Source organism: Tachyglossus aculeatus, chromosome 14 (assembly GCF_015852505.1).
Source record: "Tachyglossus aculeatus isolate mTacAcu1 chromosome 14, mTacAcu1.pri, whole genome shotgun sequence".
Lineage (NCBI taxonomy): Eukaryota > Metazoa > Chordata > Mammalia > Monotremata > Tachyglossidae > Tachyglossus > Tachyglossus aculeatus.
The window spans coordinates 6,050,976-6,066,711 of record NC_052079.1 but is presented as its reverse complement, the minus strand read 5'-3'; the positions used below and the strand labels follow the sequence as shown (position 1 = coordinate 6,066,711).

General features: G+C 40.0%; 1 protein-coding gene across 2 annotated transcripts in view; it reads right to left on the bottom strand.

Annotated features, from left to right (window-relative positions):
- MDGA2 (MAM domain containing glycosylphosphatidylinositol anchor 2) overlaps positions 1–15,736 on the bottom strand; it is a 460,928-nt gene that overhangs the window by 206,643 nt on the left and 238,549 nt on the right. Inside the window, exon 3 of one of the 2 annotated variants that reach the window (XM_038756395.1) lies at positions 6,773–6,947. In XM_038756395.1, the coding sequence (XP_038612323.1) occupies positions 6,773–6,947 (175 nt within the window). Of the gene's footprint in view, positions 1–6,772; positions 6,948–15,736 lie in introns of those variants that run through there. The other variant, XM_038756396.1, reaches the window with a different exon arrangement.

The window sequence follows — 15,736 nt, the reverse complement described above, 5'->3', positions numbered from 1 at the left end:
GGTCACACAGCAGACAAGTGGTGTAGCCATGATTAGAACCCAGGGATTTTGATTCCCAGGCCCGTGCTCTATCTACTAAGCCACACTGCTCACATAATGCATCAGGGCCTGGAGAGAGTCTTTCTCAATCCTTTTGCCAGGGAAGAAGGGAAAATAACATCACTTTGGTCCAGAGGACAAATCCCTAGATAGCTTTATGCAAGAGAGATGGGTTTACAAGAAGGGTGTCACAGAAAAAGACAGAATCCCCAAAGTCCAAAACGCATTATTAGAGTCTAAGCCATTTTCCCTTTACTGATCTCTGAGGGTGGTCGGGGGAGATTTAAATAAATTGCATCTTATTTAAGCGCTGAAATACCAGTTGATTCTACAAGACCTGACCTGCTGACTCTGGCAAGCCTCACTGTATGATTTCTCTGCCGTCTTGACTGTTGCATGAGCATCTCCTACCCACTGTTCCCCTATTTTCTTTGGTGTCCTTTATCAAAATACAACGATTATGATTCAATCAACCAACCAATGGTAATCATCGAGCAGGGTCGCCTGGGTACAAAGCACTATATTAAGTGCTCAGGAAAGCACAACAGCAGCAAAACCCATTCCATAAATAGTCATTCTTTTTCAGAAAATTAACTTTTTGGAGCAGTTTTAAAAACTTCTGAGAGAGTATATTTCTTAATGTTATAATCCTTCAACATATTTTATAGATAAAATTGGTCTTTTACTTGTCTTGCATGTATCAGCTTGATCATTTAAAATGTTCTCCTGATAACCCTCAGTAATAAAGAATGCACCAGCTGAGCAATGCTCTCAGAGTATAAACTTCATGCTCAAATTATGGTTCTTGAAAAAGTATTCTTCTCTTCTGTTAGTAGCTTCACTACCATCCCTCCCATAGCAATATTTCAGAAATCACTAAATGTATAAAGCTTTTCCTGGCAATTAAAGAGAATAGTCAAAATCTCCTAAAATAGAGTCATTAAGGCAGGCATCTCCTTTCTTCCATCCATAGCTATGCCGACGGTAACAAAATCTCATAGTTGCTAAAAGAAGTAACCTTTCCTGAAAGATGGTGTCTATCATTTCAGTTTGCTACAGCTGCTAGGCAGGTGGGAAGCTAAGTGTTTCTCTAATTTACATTTGGTGTTTCTTTCATTTTAGTTAGAAATCCAGAATATGAATGCTGTCATGTGGTTGGATTTCAAACCACTTTTCAATCAAAGTGTGGGGCTTCAAAATAACCTGCTCCATTCAGTGCTCATACAACTAGCCCACCCTCTAGAATTTCAGGAAACCTATCAGCCTGCTGAGCCCCCTGACGAAACTTTTAATTCCATCAAGAATCACCCACTTTCTGGCCATTTCCTTCTGAATTCCCAGTTCCCTCATTGCCTGTTCCTTCACTGTAACACACACTCCGGTGGCAATGTCTCTAGCCTCCACACTTGTCCCAGAAGTTCTTAAAGCCCCACCCTCTCTTTGATGCCCTTAGATCCTTAGTACAATGCTTAGTATGGTGTCTGGCAAATAGTAAGGGCTTAACAAATACTACAATCATTATTATTATTATTACCATGTAAAGCATGGGCCTGGAAGTTGGAAGGACCTGGCCTCTTGTCCTGGCTCCACCACCTGTCCACTGTAGGACCATGGGCAAGTCACTTCACTTCTCTGTGACTCAGTTACCTCATCTGTAAAATGAAGATGAAGACTGTAAGCCCCGTGTGGGACGGGGCAGTGTCCAACCTGATTATCTTGTAACCACCCCAGCACTCAGAAGAGTGCCTGGCACATAGTAAGCACTTAAATATCATTTAAAAAAAAGTTGGGGATCCAAGGTACACCCACTCTCTTTCCCATCTCCCTCCTTTCAGTCTCCTCTCTTTATGGGCCCTCCCTCTCACAGCGTGGCTTAGTGGAAAGACCGTGGGCTTGGGAGTAAGAAGTCGTGTGTTCTAATATTTGCTCCGCCACTTACCAGCTGTGTGACTTTGGGAAAGTCACAACTTCTCTATGCCTCAGTTACCTCATCTGTAAAATGAGGATTAAGACTGTGAGCCCCACATGGGACAACCTGATTACCTTGTATCTACCCCAGTGCTTAGAACAGTGCTTGGCACATAGTAAGTGCTTAACAAATACCACTATCATTATTATTACGATGATGATGTCCTCCTCAACGTCTCTGGAGCTGAAGCCAGATGGATCAAGGGGTCCCCTTTTTGTCTCATCAATTCAGTGCTGGAGACGAGATGACATGGACTCCAGGTCTCCTCTCATCCTCCAAAGAGAAAGGACGCCAGAGAGCAGTGGGTAGCAGATGCTCAGGCAGTGGTCAGGATGGAGACAGGCTCTTTTTGTCTCCTCACAACCTCACTGCAGGATCCCAGACATTTGCTCTTTCATCAGTTCCTAGGGACAGCTTACAGGCAGAATCCACCTCCGTAAACAACAGTAGATATTTCAGAAGTCTAGGCACGTATCACGCTTGGTACATTCAAGAGCATCTTCCAGTCTACATAAGGAAAAGTGTGAGCCAGCATGCAATGCAAAATCTTTTTTAAACTGATGTAATCCCAAATCAATCAGTAGTGTTCCCTGAACATCTATTAGGTGCTGAGTGCTATGCTAAGTGCTGGGGAGATGATATTAAAAGTACAAGACAGATCCTGGCTGCAAAGTACTTAAAATCTAATGAACTGCAGAGACGAAATGCGTATGGAAAAGGAGAACTAAAATATCTGTGGGGTAGAACAGCTTCCCTACTTAAGGCAACTGAAAAGGTTTAAAGACTCCAGTCTGGAAATATCAAGGCTGACAGGGTAATTACTGCAGTTTACAAAAATCACATAGGATATGGATAGATTCTTAAAGGAACTGGCAGTAGAAATAAAATTAAAATAATTATTTGTTAAAGCTCTAATGCGGTGGCATGTTGTCTTCCATGACCCCGGAACAGTCAAATGTCATATGAAAGACATGTACAGTCTAAGATGGTTTAAACATGAATATAAGGAATGTAAAATGTTTTATCTGCATGTTCAGAAGTAATGACTGTAGATTCTATAGATTAAAGAGAACTAGAAAGCAACACATTCAAATCTAGCATCTTTTAATTAAAAGTACAATTCTATGGATTTCAGTTTACATGTTTAACTAGAAAGGGTATACCCAGAAAGATCAGGAAAGAAGCAGCAAAATTCAATGATGAATTTTTCCATCTCTTGGCTACATTATGTTTACTCCTGGCCAATAACATCAATATAAATGCAGGGTCCCAGGCTGCCAAGTGAATGTCTTTTATGAGCCTAACAAAACATGAAAATATTCAGTCATCTAAAAACCCAAAAACTAGACAAGTTTGGCAGGCTATTGGCTGGTACGAGAGACCAAATCAGTTGGGATCTTCATTGTGACCATTACGTGATTAATGATAGTTCATCAGCAAAAACATGAATAATAAAGGAACAATATCTGAAACACTATGCTACAGGAAATCTACTTTGAGAAACCTTGTTGAAAATTGATACTTCTTTCACTTAAATTCAAAAAGAATCCAATTTACGTATGAAAGGATCAAGGAACACATCCTTTTCTCAGCTGCAACTGCAAAACAGAAGACTCAGGCAGAAACTCCTCACCCTTGGCTTCAAGGCTCTCCATCACCTCGCCCCCTCCTACCTCACCTCCCTTCTCTCCTTCTACAGCCCAGCCCACACCCTCAGCTCCTCGGCCGCTAATCTCCTCACGGTGCCTCGTTCTCGCCTGTCCCACCGTCGACCCCCGGCCCACGTCATCCCCCTGGCCTGGAATGCCCTCCCTCCGCACATCCGCCAAGCTAGCTCTCTTCCTCCCTTCAAGGCCCTACTGAGAGCTCACCTCCTCCAGGAGGCCTTCCCAGACTGAGCCCTCTCCTTCCTCTCCCCCTCGTCCCCCTCTCCATCCCCACCGTCTTACCTCCTTCCCTTCCCCACAGCACCTGTATATATGTATATATGTTTGTACATGTTTATTACTCTATTTATTTATTTATTTTACTTGTACATATCTATTCTATTTATTTTATTAATATGTTTGGTTTTGTTCTCTGTCTCCCCCTTCTAGACTGTGATCCCACTGTTGGGTAGGGACTGTCTCTATATGTTGCCAACATGTACTTCTCAAGCGCTTAGTACAGTGCTCTGCACACAGTAAGGGCTCAATAAATACGACTGATTGATTGATTGACTCCTGCTCTAGTATTCATAGTATTTATTGAATACCCAAAGGATGCAGTGAACTATACTCATCACCTGGAAGTACACCACCACAACACACATTCCCTGCTTGCAAAAAAGATTTCAGGGCAAGCAGACAGAAAAGAGATTTACAAAATTAATCACCTCATGTTGGATTTTTTCATTTTATTTTACATCACCAGCAATTTTTGAAAGGGTTGCCAAAATCGCGACTCCAGGTAAACGCGTCTTCCCCAAGAGATTTATGTTCAGTATATTTCAACAAATGTGTCAAAGCATCCACCTAGACAAAACGCTTTTGTGTATATGAAGACTTGAGACGTATCAGGAATTTCCAATTCCGACAATAAGGAAAGTGTTCTTCTGGAACACTGACTACCCCCAATTTAACACATAGGTCAAATTTAAATGGAGGACAGATATGACTTTGTTCAGGGACAAATTTCATTTTATGACCCATCTCATTGTCCACTGTTGGCAAACTCAAACCAGTTTTTGCCGCACAGTAGAAAGGGCCTGCTTGGTGTTGCAATTATAAGCCATATTGCAGATGTCTTTACATTTTGTATTCCACACTCATCCCGTGCTCAAAGTTTCATTGTAGCCAGTGAAAGTTCCATGTCTAGAATGCGTTTGGAATATGAAACGGAAATCTGCAGTGCAGATGAGACGGCCACGACACTGTTCAGAAAAGAAGTCAGACCTGCTGTGACCTGGACTTGGGACTGAATCTCATTCCCCAGAAAGGTTGAAGCAGAGAATACCACTCTGCTTTACTGAATGGTCTCATGTACCCCCTGCCTGAAGCTGCAGGGAGGACTGATAGAAGCTTCTTTCAACTCCACAATGGCGTGATCTGGGATGACCATGGTTTATCGACTGCTCTTCTCTAGCTCCGAGAATCACATGGGACAGGGACTGCGTCAGGCCTGATTATCCTGTATCTACCCCCCAGTGCTTAGTAATAATAATGATGATGACGGTATTAGTTAAGCACTTACTATGTGCCAAGTACTACTGTAAATGCTGGGGCAGATACAAGGTAATTAGGTTGGATACAATTCCTGTCACACATGGTGCTCACAGTCTTAATCTCCATTTTACAGATGAGGTAAACGAGGCCTAGAGAAGTGAAATGTCTTGCTCAAGGACACACAGCGGACAAGTGGCAGAGGCAGGATTAGAACCCATGATCATTTGACTCCCAGCCCTGCGCCCTACAATGCTTAGCCCACGGTAAGCACTTAAATACCACAATCGTTATAATTAGCTGGTTAAAATCTCCTGTGAGTGAAGAGTATGGTACATGGCAAAGTACAGCAGAAGTAAGACACATACCCTCTGCCCTCTAGGAGCTTACAATATTTATTAAAGAGGTAAGTGCCAAGCTTCTATGGAATTTGTGCAGCCCGATTCCCTGGTCTTCTGCATGCCAAACTCTTCAAATCCAAAAATCAAACCTGAAAATTAAGTTCAAATTTGCATCCTAGCCTCAGGCAGTGGACTAAAACCTACGACAATTACCATGCAAATCACAAGTAGTTAAAAAGTCATTGGTTGAATTGATAGATTTGTAAAATTCATGTACCGAAAACACACTCAAAGTGTTTCAGGTTGGGGTTCACCTCAGGGACTCTGTTCTTGCTGAATTGATGGTCCCTGTCAGAGAAACTTGTTGTCCCTAATTTCTTTGTTAGTTTCCTAGTAAACGACTACTACCTTTAACAACAAGATTTTTCAAAACATAACTGCTGACTAATAATTGTGGACCTAAGGTGAATTTCTTCCTATTTTTTTCCAGATTCTGCCTAAAATGGCTCACATTCCTTAACCCAAAGATGCTTATTTTCAAACTGTACTTTGTTCTGTGGGCTTTTTTCACAAGGGGCCTGAGCTGTTGGGTTATTCCCAAGTTGTCACAAGCACATTTAAAATATGGAGCTCTAGAGAGAAATAATGGCTTATTAAGTGGACAAAAACGGCCCTACTGTAGAGATCAGATTTTCTATTCAGCGATCGGATTGCCAGCCATCGTGCCATGACAGAGACTGTGGATAACTCTGTGCCTTCCATCACCACTACTGGAATAGCAAATCAAGAGCATACACTCTCCTCCCTAGCCTCAGGACCTACCTCTCGAGTTGCTAAACAGAGGCAACACACTAAGGCAGGTGTTTCCATGTCTATGCAGCCCTCATCATTGTGCTTGACTTCAGGCGGGGGCTAGTGATGATTCTCTACTGCTTTACAGAGTCCTCTCGCAAGAAATTAGTACAGCGCTCTGCACACAGTAAGTGCTCAGTAAATATGAGCACTTACTGGTAATATGATTACTATCTTTGCATATGTTCAATGTGGAAGAACAACTACTTTTGGGGGGGCATCTCACCATCAATCATCTTCAAACCCTTACGAGCACTCTCTCTCTCTCTCTCTCTCTCTCTCTCTATATATATATATGCATACATATGCAAATAGAGAAGAGAAAGAATAGAGTGGTGGTCTCATTGAGGCAGTCTGAAGTGTTTACTTACAGTACACATCTACTCGGATTGACTTTATCGCTGGCGAACCCAAACCATTCTCTGCCTTGCAGTAGTAGCGGCCTCCTTGGTGCCGTTGAATATTTGTAATCCTCAAAGTCTCGTTGAAGACACTTGAGTCTTGAAAACGGTCAGAGGCGCTTCCTGCTGTTTTGGTCCACCTGATCTGAGCAAACAACAAAAATGATGGTTACTTTCAGTGGCTGTATCCCCACGAATAGAAGACATGTAGTAACTTTCATCCATCTTCCATGCGTGGGACATTCCTATACTACTATTGAAATCAATCAATCATATTTATTGAGCGCTTACTGTATGCAAGTCAAATTACACCACAAGGGCAAGTGTAACTCAACAACTCATCTAGAAATAGGCTTCTGCAAAATGAAAAAAAAAAGAAAACAGCAGTTTTGTAACTTTCAGTAACTGAAGTACTGTAATTAAAAATTAACCATAAGCAGTTACAATCCCATGGTGAAAGGCATGATAACAACTTGACTAAGGATAGCTAGACTTCAGCAGAAAAAGCAACAAAAAGGCAAGTTATAAGCAAAAATTAGTACAGCTCATCAGAAATTTATGCTTTCTTTTTGCTAACATCAGGGCAAACATGTAAAATAATATTTTTTACCCATTAACTCAGAAATTCTTTTCACTGAGTCAGTTGGCAAGGTATCATCAAAAATTCCTATTGGGACCCTTTAATTTTTAGAAACAGGTTCCCATTTCATTTGGATGCTCTAGTCAAAGAAAATCGTAACAACTGATTAAAATTCTGGGCAACTTGAAACTCCTGGTTGTTCAAATAAGTTTATGAGGACATTGCTTTTTTAAAAAAATCCCCCAAATGATGGCTATATTGCAATAATTACAGTTTCCTTTACACCCATAATTATTTTCCAAAAATGTACAAACTTTTCAAAGAAAGCAGCTTTACTAAACTGCCCAGATAGACTAACAGCAACACTCCCCTCTAAACAATGCCAATCTTTTAAACACAGCTGTGTACAACAGAGCGCATTTTGGTTGTGATGAAAACAGCAATTGGAAATGTTTGATGTGTTGTAATGTGTCACAGGACAAGAAATCCTGTTTGTTTTCTTTCTCTGCTTTTCATTTTCTCCCTTTTGTGAATGAATCTACTGATACTGCAGTTGTGAAGCAAGTGGTCATGTGTGTGTATGTGAGCTTGTATACGAGGTGAGGAGAAAAGAGATTTAAACGCATCTACAACTATGGCAAATCAATCAACGATAAGACAGATTCTTCCCTCTCTCTTCCCCAGTGAATGTTACACCAACTGAAATTGAAGAAAAACAACACTCTGAGATTTTACCAATTTGTTATTAGTTTAACAATTCTTTGCTTGTGAGCCCCTTGAGGGTCAGACACTATAGTCAGATTGTCATTCATACATATTTTCCCCCAGCTCTAAATCCAGTGTTTTATGACAATAGAGCAATACTTATAGCATTTACTGAGCTAACACTCAGGATAATGCATTGTAATCAATTATTATTTACTGAACATTTACTGTTGTGCAGAGCATAGTACTAAGCACTTTGGAGGGTATAATACAACAGTGTTGGTTTACACGTTCCCTGCCCACAACTAAGCACTTTCGAAATGCAAATCAATCAAATGACCTAAAGCCCACTAGGATCTTACAATCTAAAGGGTGAGACAGACATAGAAGTATTTACAGAGCAATCAAAATAAATAATATAATGTATAACATACATACACATTTGCTGAGTATGTTATGCACTGCCACTCGGTCACTATCTCTAATTGGTTTCAATTAATCAAGGCACTGTATTAAGTTAATGGGAGAAGTAGAAGAGACCATCCTTGTCTACAGAGAGGATGCTACATTTTGAGAGGCAGTAATCAGAGGGTTTCTTTTTAATCTCTCCCTGAAAACTCTTAATGCCAAAAATGTTAAACTGAACTCACGCTTCATTACTCAGAATCTACAATCTCTTGGATTGTTTGTAGAGAGTCTCTCAGTCTCTCATATGGATTGTTTGCAGAGTCCCTCTCTCTTATGAACTGTTCCATTTTATGACTCTGACTAACCTGATTTACTGCTATTTCTTCTGCTCATCTTGCAGAAGGCCATCTTTAGGTGCCCTGCTTTATTTAATTGCAGGCCCAGTACACCTATCTTAATATCATTAAGGAAACCTCACACTGTGAATACAGTGAAATGCAGCAGACACAACCTTATAAGAGGTTCATTTGAAATCTACCACACAACACAACTCCATGGTCTTCTCATAGCATCTGTAAGAGTGCAAGGCTTCTACTAAGGCCTTATTTTTTTTTCACTTTGTCGTGGCTTAAAGATCAGGATGAGCTGCAAATTTTAAACCATGCCATTCTTTAACAGTGCCCACACCATGATGTGGAAAGTTTAAAGAGCCCTTAAGAGATTGCATCTGACATAGAAACAAGTATGTTCCCATATTCCTGACACCTATTTTAATCACCTAGTTCATTTAGTGGAGATTTTTCAATGCAGCTGGGGGAAAAAAAATATCGTTTGACTCTCAGGTTGTGCTTTCATCGTCTCCACACACAATTTATTATTCTCACCTTTTGTGACATATTCAAATGGCCTAGGTATTGAATTTTGCCACTGAACAAAATGGTGACTTACAGCAACCATCTGTTGTTTTAGAATAGGCAGTGGAATTGAACCTGACAGATCTAATTTGGAGGGGTGACGGGAGCAGGGAGAGAGATGAAGGAGCAGGATGCAAGATTCCCTCCTACTGTAACGACACTTTATATCAATGTAGTTCTCAGGGTGAGATTTGCCTGACAACTGAATTGGCTACTGCCCAAACAAAGTATTGCCTACAATGGGAATTCAGCTCCTGAGAAGAAAAGAGCAATCAAAACACAGTATTGCATTATTCACCCTAGTTCAAAGATGCTCTACCTGATGAATAATCCATCTGAAGTATCCTTTGGAGATTCCCATTTTATAGTTTAATAAGAGTTGCCAGTGTGAGCTGGTGGAAAGAGAATGGAACTGGGGTCAGGAAATCTGGGCTCTATTCACAGCTCTGCCACTGCCCTGATGGGTGGGTAATAAATACAACCAATTTAGTAGTATTTATTGAGGACTTTCTGCGTAGGACTGTACTAAATGCTTGGGAGAGTACAATACAACAGGTAAACATGATGCTTGCCCTCATGGACCTAGTGAGACGGTCACAACATGAGGAAGAGGCAGACCAGCAGCTAGATGGATAGAAACCATAACAACGATAACGGAAGAACCGCTAGCAAGGTTATGGATTGTGGCAGAAGATAGGACGTTCTGGAGAAAATATATCCATAGCGTTGCTATGAATTGGAAACGATTGGATGGCATTTGATAACGATAATGATAATAGTACTGTCACAAATAAATACCATCACAAACAGTACCATCACTTGTTAAAAATTGTACCACTTTTTCTGCCTTACCTTGGGCACTTCACTATGGCAACATCAAGATACCCCTACCACAGTGTTGCTCAGAAGGGGAGAATTAGGAACTATTACAATAACAATACTGACAACAGGGAACATCAAGTTAGAAACTTCAACATCTTCCACCTTCTGTTGGCCTTTTTTAAAAAGCCAAAGCATCAATCTACAATCCCTGGCACATACCATTATCCCTGAAACAATCGCTCTGAGGTGTTAATTAGAAGATGTGCAAGGTTTGCTTTTTCTCCAGCTTGTCATGAAAATAATTCCAAATTAGGCAAAACATAAGCACAAAATATTAAAATGCAGACATCCCACAAATTAAAGATTTGCTCTAGCCGCCTGCAAATGAAGCTGTAGTAATCTCGCTTCCTGGGTGGAAAAGAAGAGAAAAGCTGAACCACTAAGTGGCAGGGGCATAAATTTTAAGAGCTATCTTAAAAGCTGAGAGAAGATTTAAGAAGTGGCTCACTGCAGAAAAGAAGAAACTATTAGTTAAGGTAAACTGCTAAATTAGGCTTGTGATAGCTTACAATTGACTATCACAACTAAGCCTGCAGTGTGTCATTTTTATGAAAAAATTGTACTCTAGTAGTAATACATCCAGTATATTACAAACACATTTTATAGTAACATAGCGAGTGATTAAATAGGGCAATATATTCAAGTTTCATCCTAATGTTTTCCCAAGGATTTTAAAAGGTTTCATTGATTTCAATTTAGCACTTCTACTCTTAATAATCAATATTGATTTTACCACAAATGCCTCACTTCAAGGTGTTTCTTAATGCCGTAGACTATTCTTTCCAAGTTCCCTCCAGTACTTATGGGAATTTATCCATCGTTCTGAATCTGGTTGAAAATGAAATGGTAATTTCTTTAATGTTTTATGATAGGAGGTGATCTAAATTAACTGAAGTGCAGATCCTGCAGAAGTGTTGGAAATGTAATAAAACCCACTTTTCTCCTCACATTCTGAGCCAGCACCCATCTAAAGTATATTTAAAATTATTCAGGTTGGAAGCCTAATGAATCCACACAATTTAAGAAAATATAGCAGAAGAGGAAATCACTCATAACAGCAGATCTTTAACCCCATTGCTGCATGCAGGCAGGGAGAAGAAGAGTTTAAGTTTTGAAGGAAAATTTTACCACCTGTAGAGTTATTCTGGCACCCTCACCTACTCCGACAGGAGGGGTGACAATACCTGCAAATAAAAAACTGTTTAGTTATATTGAAATATCCAAGCACCCAAATGTTTCTTTTCTAAATTCATAATTTTAAATAATTTTGATCTACTCTGAAGGAAAAAAAACACAGAAAAGGAATGGATGGATTGTAAAATTGGCATTGACTAGGAGTTGAATGAAAACAAATCTTTGAACTACATATGTTCTTTCTTAAGAAATAAATTCATCAAATCCAGGGGCTGGTGGTGCAAAGATAATTATAGGAACTAACAAATCTGAAAGAGGAATGAAAATCTCTCCAGCAAGGCTCTGGAGGGTTTCTGTCAAATTCTCAGCAAATAAGAAGTCTCTCTCTGTCCAACGAAAACATAGTCTTCAGGGAACGGGAAGGTTGAGGGGAAAACAAGTTGAAACTGGAAGGGGCAAATTTGAAAGGCAGTTACTCCTTGGGGGCTAATATTTTGAATGATGGAATCTAAGAAGTGGCTGCACATAAAATTAGCAGTATTTATCAACCCACCACCATGTCGAGAACACTGTACTGTGGTTAAAAAGAGAAACTCCAGTGGTCTTTCATAATGGTGATGGAATCTCTCACTAGGCTTCTGCATAGCTGAAGCTACATTATTGGTTAAGAGATGACACTGATGGTGAAATGCCAGTATGGAAGGTGGTGAGTTAGGAGAGGCAAAATAAGGACTTAGAGATCTGTGAGAGCAGAAAATCACAGAAGAAAAACATTCTTCCAGCTTCCTTTCTAACCGGAGAATTGTGAGATTACAGGCTGTATTTCTGGGAGCTTCCCTTCCCAGGAGAACTATCCAGAAAGCATTCAAGCTTGATGATGATCATGAAGCCCTACTCCTGCCAATAGCAAAGTACTGACTTGATGGAGAGCACTGAAATTTGAACTCAAGTCTGTGGAGACAGATTACACCATTAGATCAGTGAGCCATCCTCTATGCACTCTTAAGAGCCACCCAAAAGACAGCTTTGGTGCCCACCTTTGCCTGTTCATATTACATCCAGCTAACTGAGCACCTTATAATGCTTCAACTAAATGCTTTTTTCCACTACATTATCTTCTGTAAATAGCGGGGAAGTTATTGATTTCTGGAAATGTCACAACAGCACACTGGCTACCTCTTTTAGAAAATCCATCCAGTTTCGAGCAGGCATGGCCACGGACATTTTAGGTGCAGTAATGTAGTTTCAGATTAATTGAATACGGATGCTAGACATTTCCCTGTAGGCTGAAAGTTTCCAGAGGGCAGAGACTGTATTTACTTGTTGAACTCTCCCAAATGTTAAGTGCAGAGTTCTGCACATAGTGGGTGCCCAACAACTACTCTTGATGGGAAAGATTGACTGATTGGGGCCACGGCCACCACCCACAGCTGGCAATTCTGGTTTTATCATGACCTAAGGAGGGAAGAGGGGAGAAGCACAAACAGGTGTGGAATCTGGGATTTTGCAGAGCCCTCGAGAAGAGAAAGCACAACTGAGCTTGTGGGAATAATCTTGTACCTAACTCTTTCCTTTGTTTGAGACAGAAAAATTGCTTCTAAAAGCTCCACCTCCAGCTTCTGGGAAGATGACAACCCTACGGGAGACTGAGTGAGGAGAAACTGAAAAAGAAACACTTCCATATAGCCTGAGCACTTAAAAATACATCCCGTCCTGCAACATTCATGCCTGTGTCATTACACCACATTGCTTCCCTCTAGCTTTTTTTTCCCCTAGCATTTGTTAAGCATTTTCTAGGTGCCAGGCATGGTATTAAGTGCTGGGGTAGATACAAGCTAATCAGGTTGGACCCACTCCATGTCCCAAGTGGGGCTCAAAACCTTAATCCCCATTTCACAGATGAGGTACAACTGAGGCACAGAAAAGTTAAGTGAGTTGCCCAAGGTCACACAGCAGACAAGTGGCAGAGCCAGAATTACAACGCTGGTCCTTCTGACTCCCAGACTCATGCTCTATCTGCTAGGCTGACTGCTTCTAACACTCCATAATCTGTTTTCTATCTGTGCAATACAGGCTGTAAACTCCATGAGGTCAGGGATAAAGTCTACCGACCCCATTGATCTGTCTTCTCTCAAGCATTTACTGCATGGTTCTGTGCAAAAATGATAATTAATAATATGATTGATAATTAATATTAATGATTATCAACAATAATTAATAATTATGGTATTTGTTAAGTGCTTACTATGTGCCAGGCACTGGACTGAGAGCTGGATAAGCACCACTGATTGATTGATTTTAATGTCATCTACTCTGCTCAATTAAATGCCTTGAAGGCAGGGATTGTGTCCACTACTCAATTGTACTCAATTAAATCCTTAGTACAGTGACCTGCACAGAGTAATCATTCAATAAATACTACTGACTGATGGAAGCTGGTTCTCTGGGCATCCTAAATATTGGATTGATATGACCGTCTCCATTCTACATGGAAAGAGACCACACAAGTGGCAATCTTAGGGCCTGAGAGAAAAAGGAACCCGAGGTCTAATCCCGGCTTCACCACTTTTGGCTGTGTGACCTTGGGCAAGTCACTTAACTTCTCTGTGCCTCAGTTCCTTCCTCTGTAAAGTTCTTTCCATTTAAGTCATTCTCCAAGGAGGCAGTCACAAATCTTTCTGGCAATTCGCCTTAGGTTATAAAGGCTCTACCTTAAACGTAAAAATAAAATAAAGACTAAACTTAGGTAATGAATTGGCAGCATGAGAACCTCCTAATAAAAAGGGGTTTTTCCACTCAAGGACAATTACTAAATCAAAAACAACAACGAGGAATCTTCTGGTTTTGAGGTTCATTATAAAAATCAATGTAATCCAGATGAAATGTATAACAAAGCAAACTAAGGTATCCTACTAATGTGGAATTTAATTTTCTTCCAATTTTCTTCTGATGGAAGATGAATTTCCTAGATTATTCAAGTCATTTTATGCCAATTATATGTTTATAAAGGGTAACTGTCTAACTATAGGATTAGTGTTCTAGGGATCATGTAATCATTTGAACAGGGAGTTGCTTCTTAATTACATAATCAGAAAGTGCGTTGAAATTGTAAAATCTTGCTTCATGTTGGTAGGAAACAGAAGAGAACATGTTATTCTGTATGAGAATACAGAACTAGACATTATTCTCTATATGAGCCATATAGACTCCTCTGTCCCTCAGTCAGCTATTTTCCCAAATAGCTTTGATGCAACTGGGGCTTAGACCAACCTAAAGACTGAGACATACTGACCTTCACTGATGCCATACTGTGCGAGAATTTCAGTACGTAGCATTCAAACTAAAACCCTCTAAAAAACATGCAGCCCAAAGGTGCACCAACAAGATTGCCGAAAGATGTATTCACACTGCTTGAAACTGTGGTTTTTTTCATTTAGCTCTTAAGAGGCTCAATACAAAATTAAGCAATTTTGCAATCTATTCAACATGCAAAAATGTACAGCAACATCACTTTCTTTGAATTCCCAAGTTCTTCCAAAGACTACTTTTCAAAGTAAAATAAAATGGTAACATATTGATGTGTTAACTTCTCTAGTTCTACTTTGAATAACCCTGAAGTCATTGAGTTCATCTCCCTGATAGCTGGGTTCCTAACCAGTAAACTCAATTTTTCCAGAATGCAGGTTTTTTTCCTAAACATTTTGGCTAAAAGGTGGTGTCAGAATTAGGAAACAGTCTACTTTTGACAGGCGTCTCTCTAGAGACACTGTGCCTCACTATTGGAAGGAATGTTTGTTCACAGGTTTGGCAGGCAAAGTGAGAACTACAATTCAGTGGGTGTATTTTTCCTGAAAACTATTCATTCCAGAAACTCTTAGGGAACTGTGTGTAAGTAGAACTCAATTAAAATTATGAACTAGTCCTAAATTTTGAAGAATTTAAGAATAGAGGGACTATTTCATAATTTGACCTATTTCAATTTATCTAGTTAGCACCTAATGTAACAAATAGCTTCAAAGGACAATACTTATGGGATTAAACTTCCTGTAAAAATAGCTACTGTGTCATGTAGAATAAGGAACGTCTTTTCGCACCCCAAATTTAGTCTGAGGCAAAGCTTGTTTCAAATTCAAAATGCAAAGAACTCTGAATGCCAATGAAAAATAAACATTTTCTCAGAAAGAGAATAGCTTCTGAATAGAAAAGGAGGGTTCTTGAAAGCCAGTGACAGTGTCTGTTTCTTGGGCCTGATTCATTATATAATAGTGAAAAAATAGAATTGAACTGCTTCTGATGATGTAGGAAAATCAA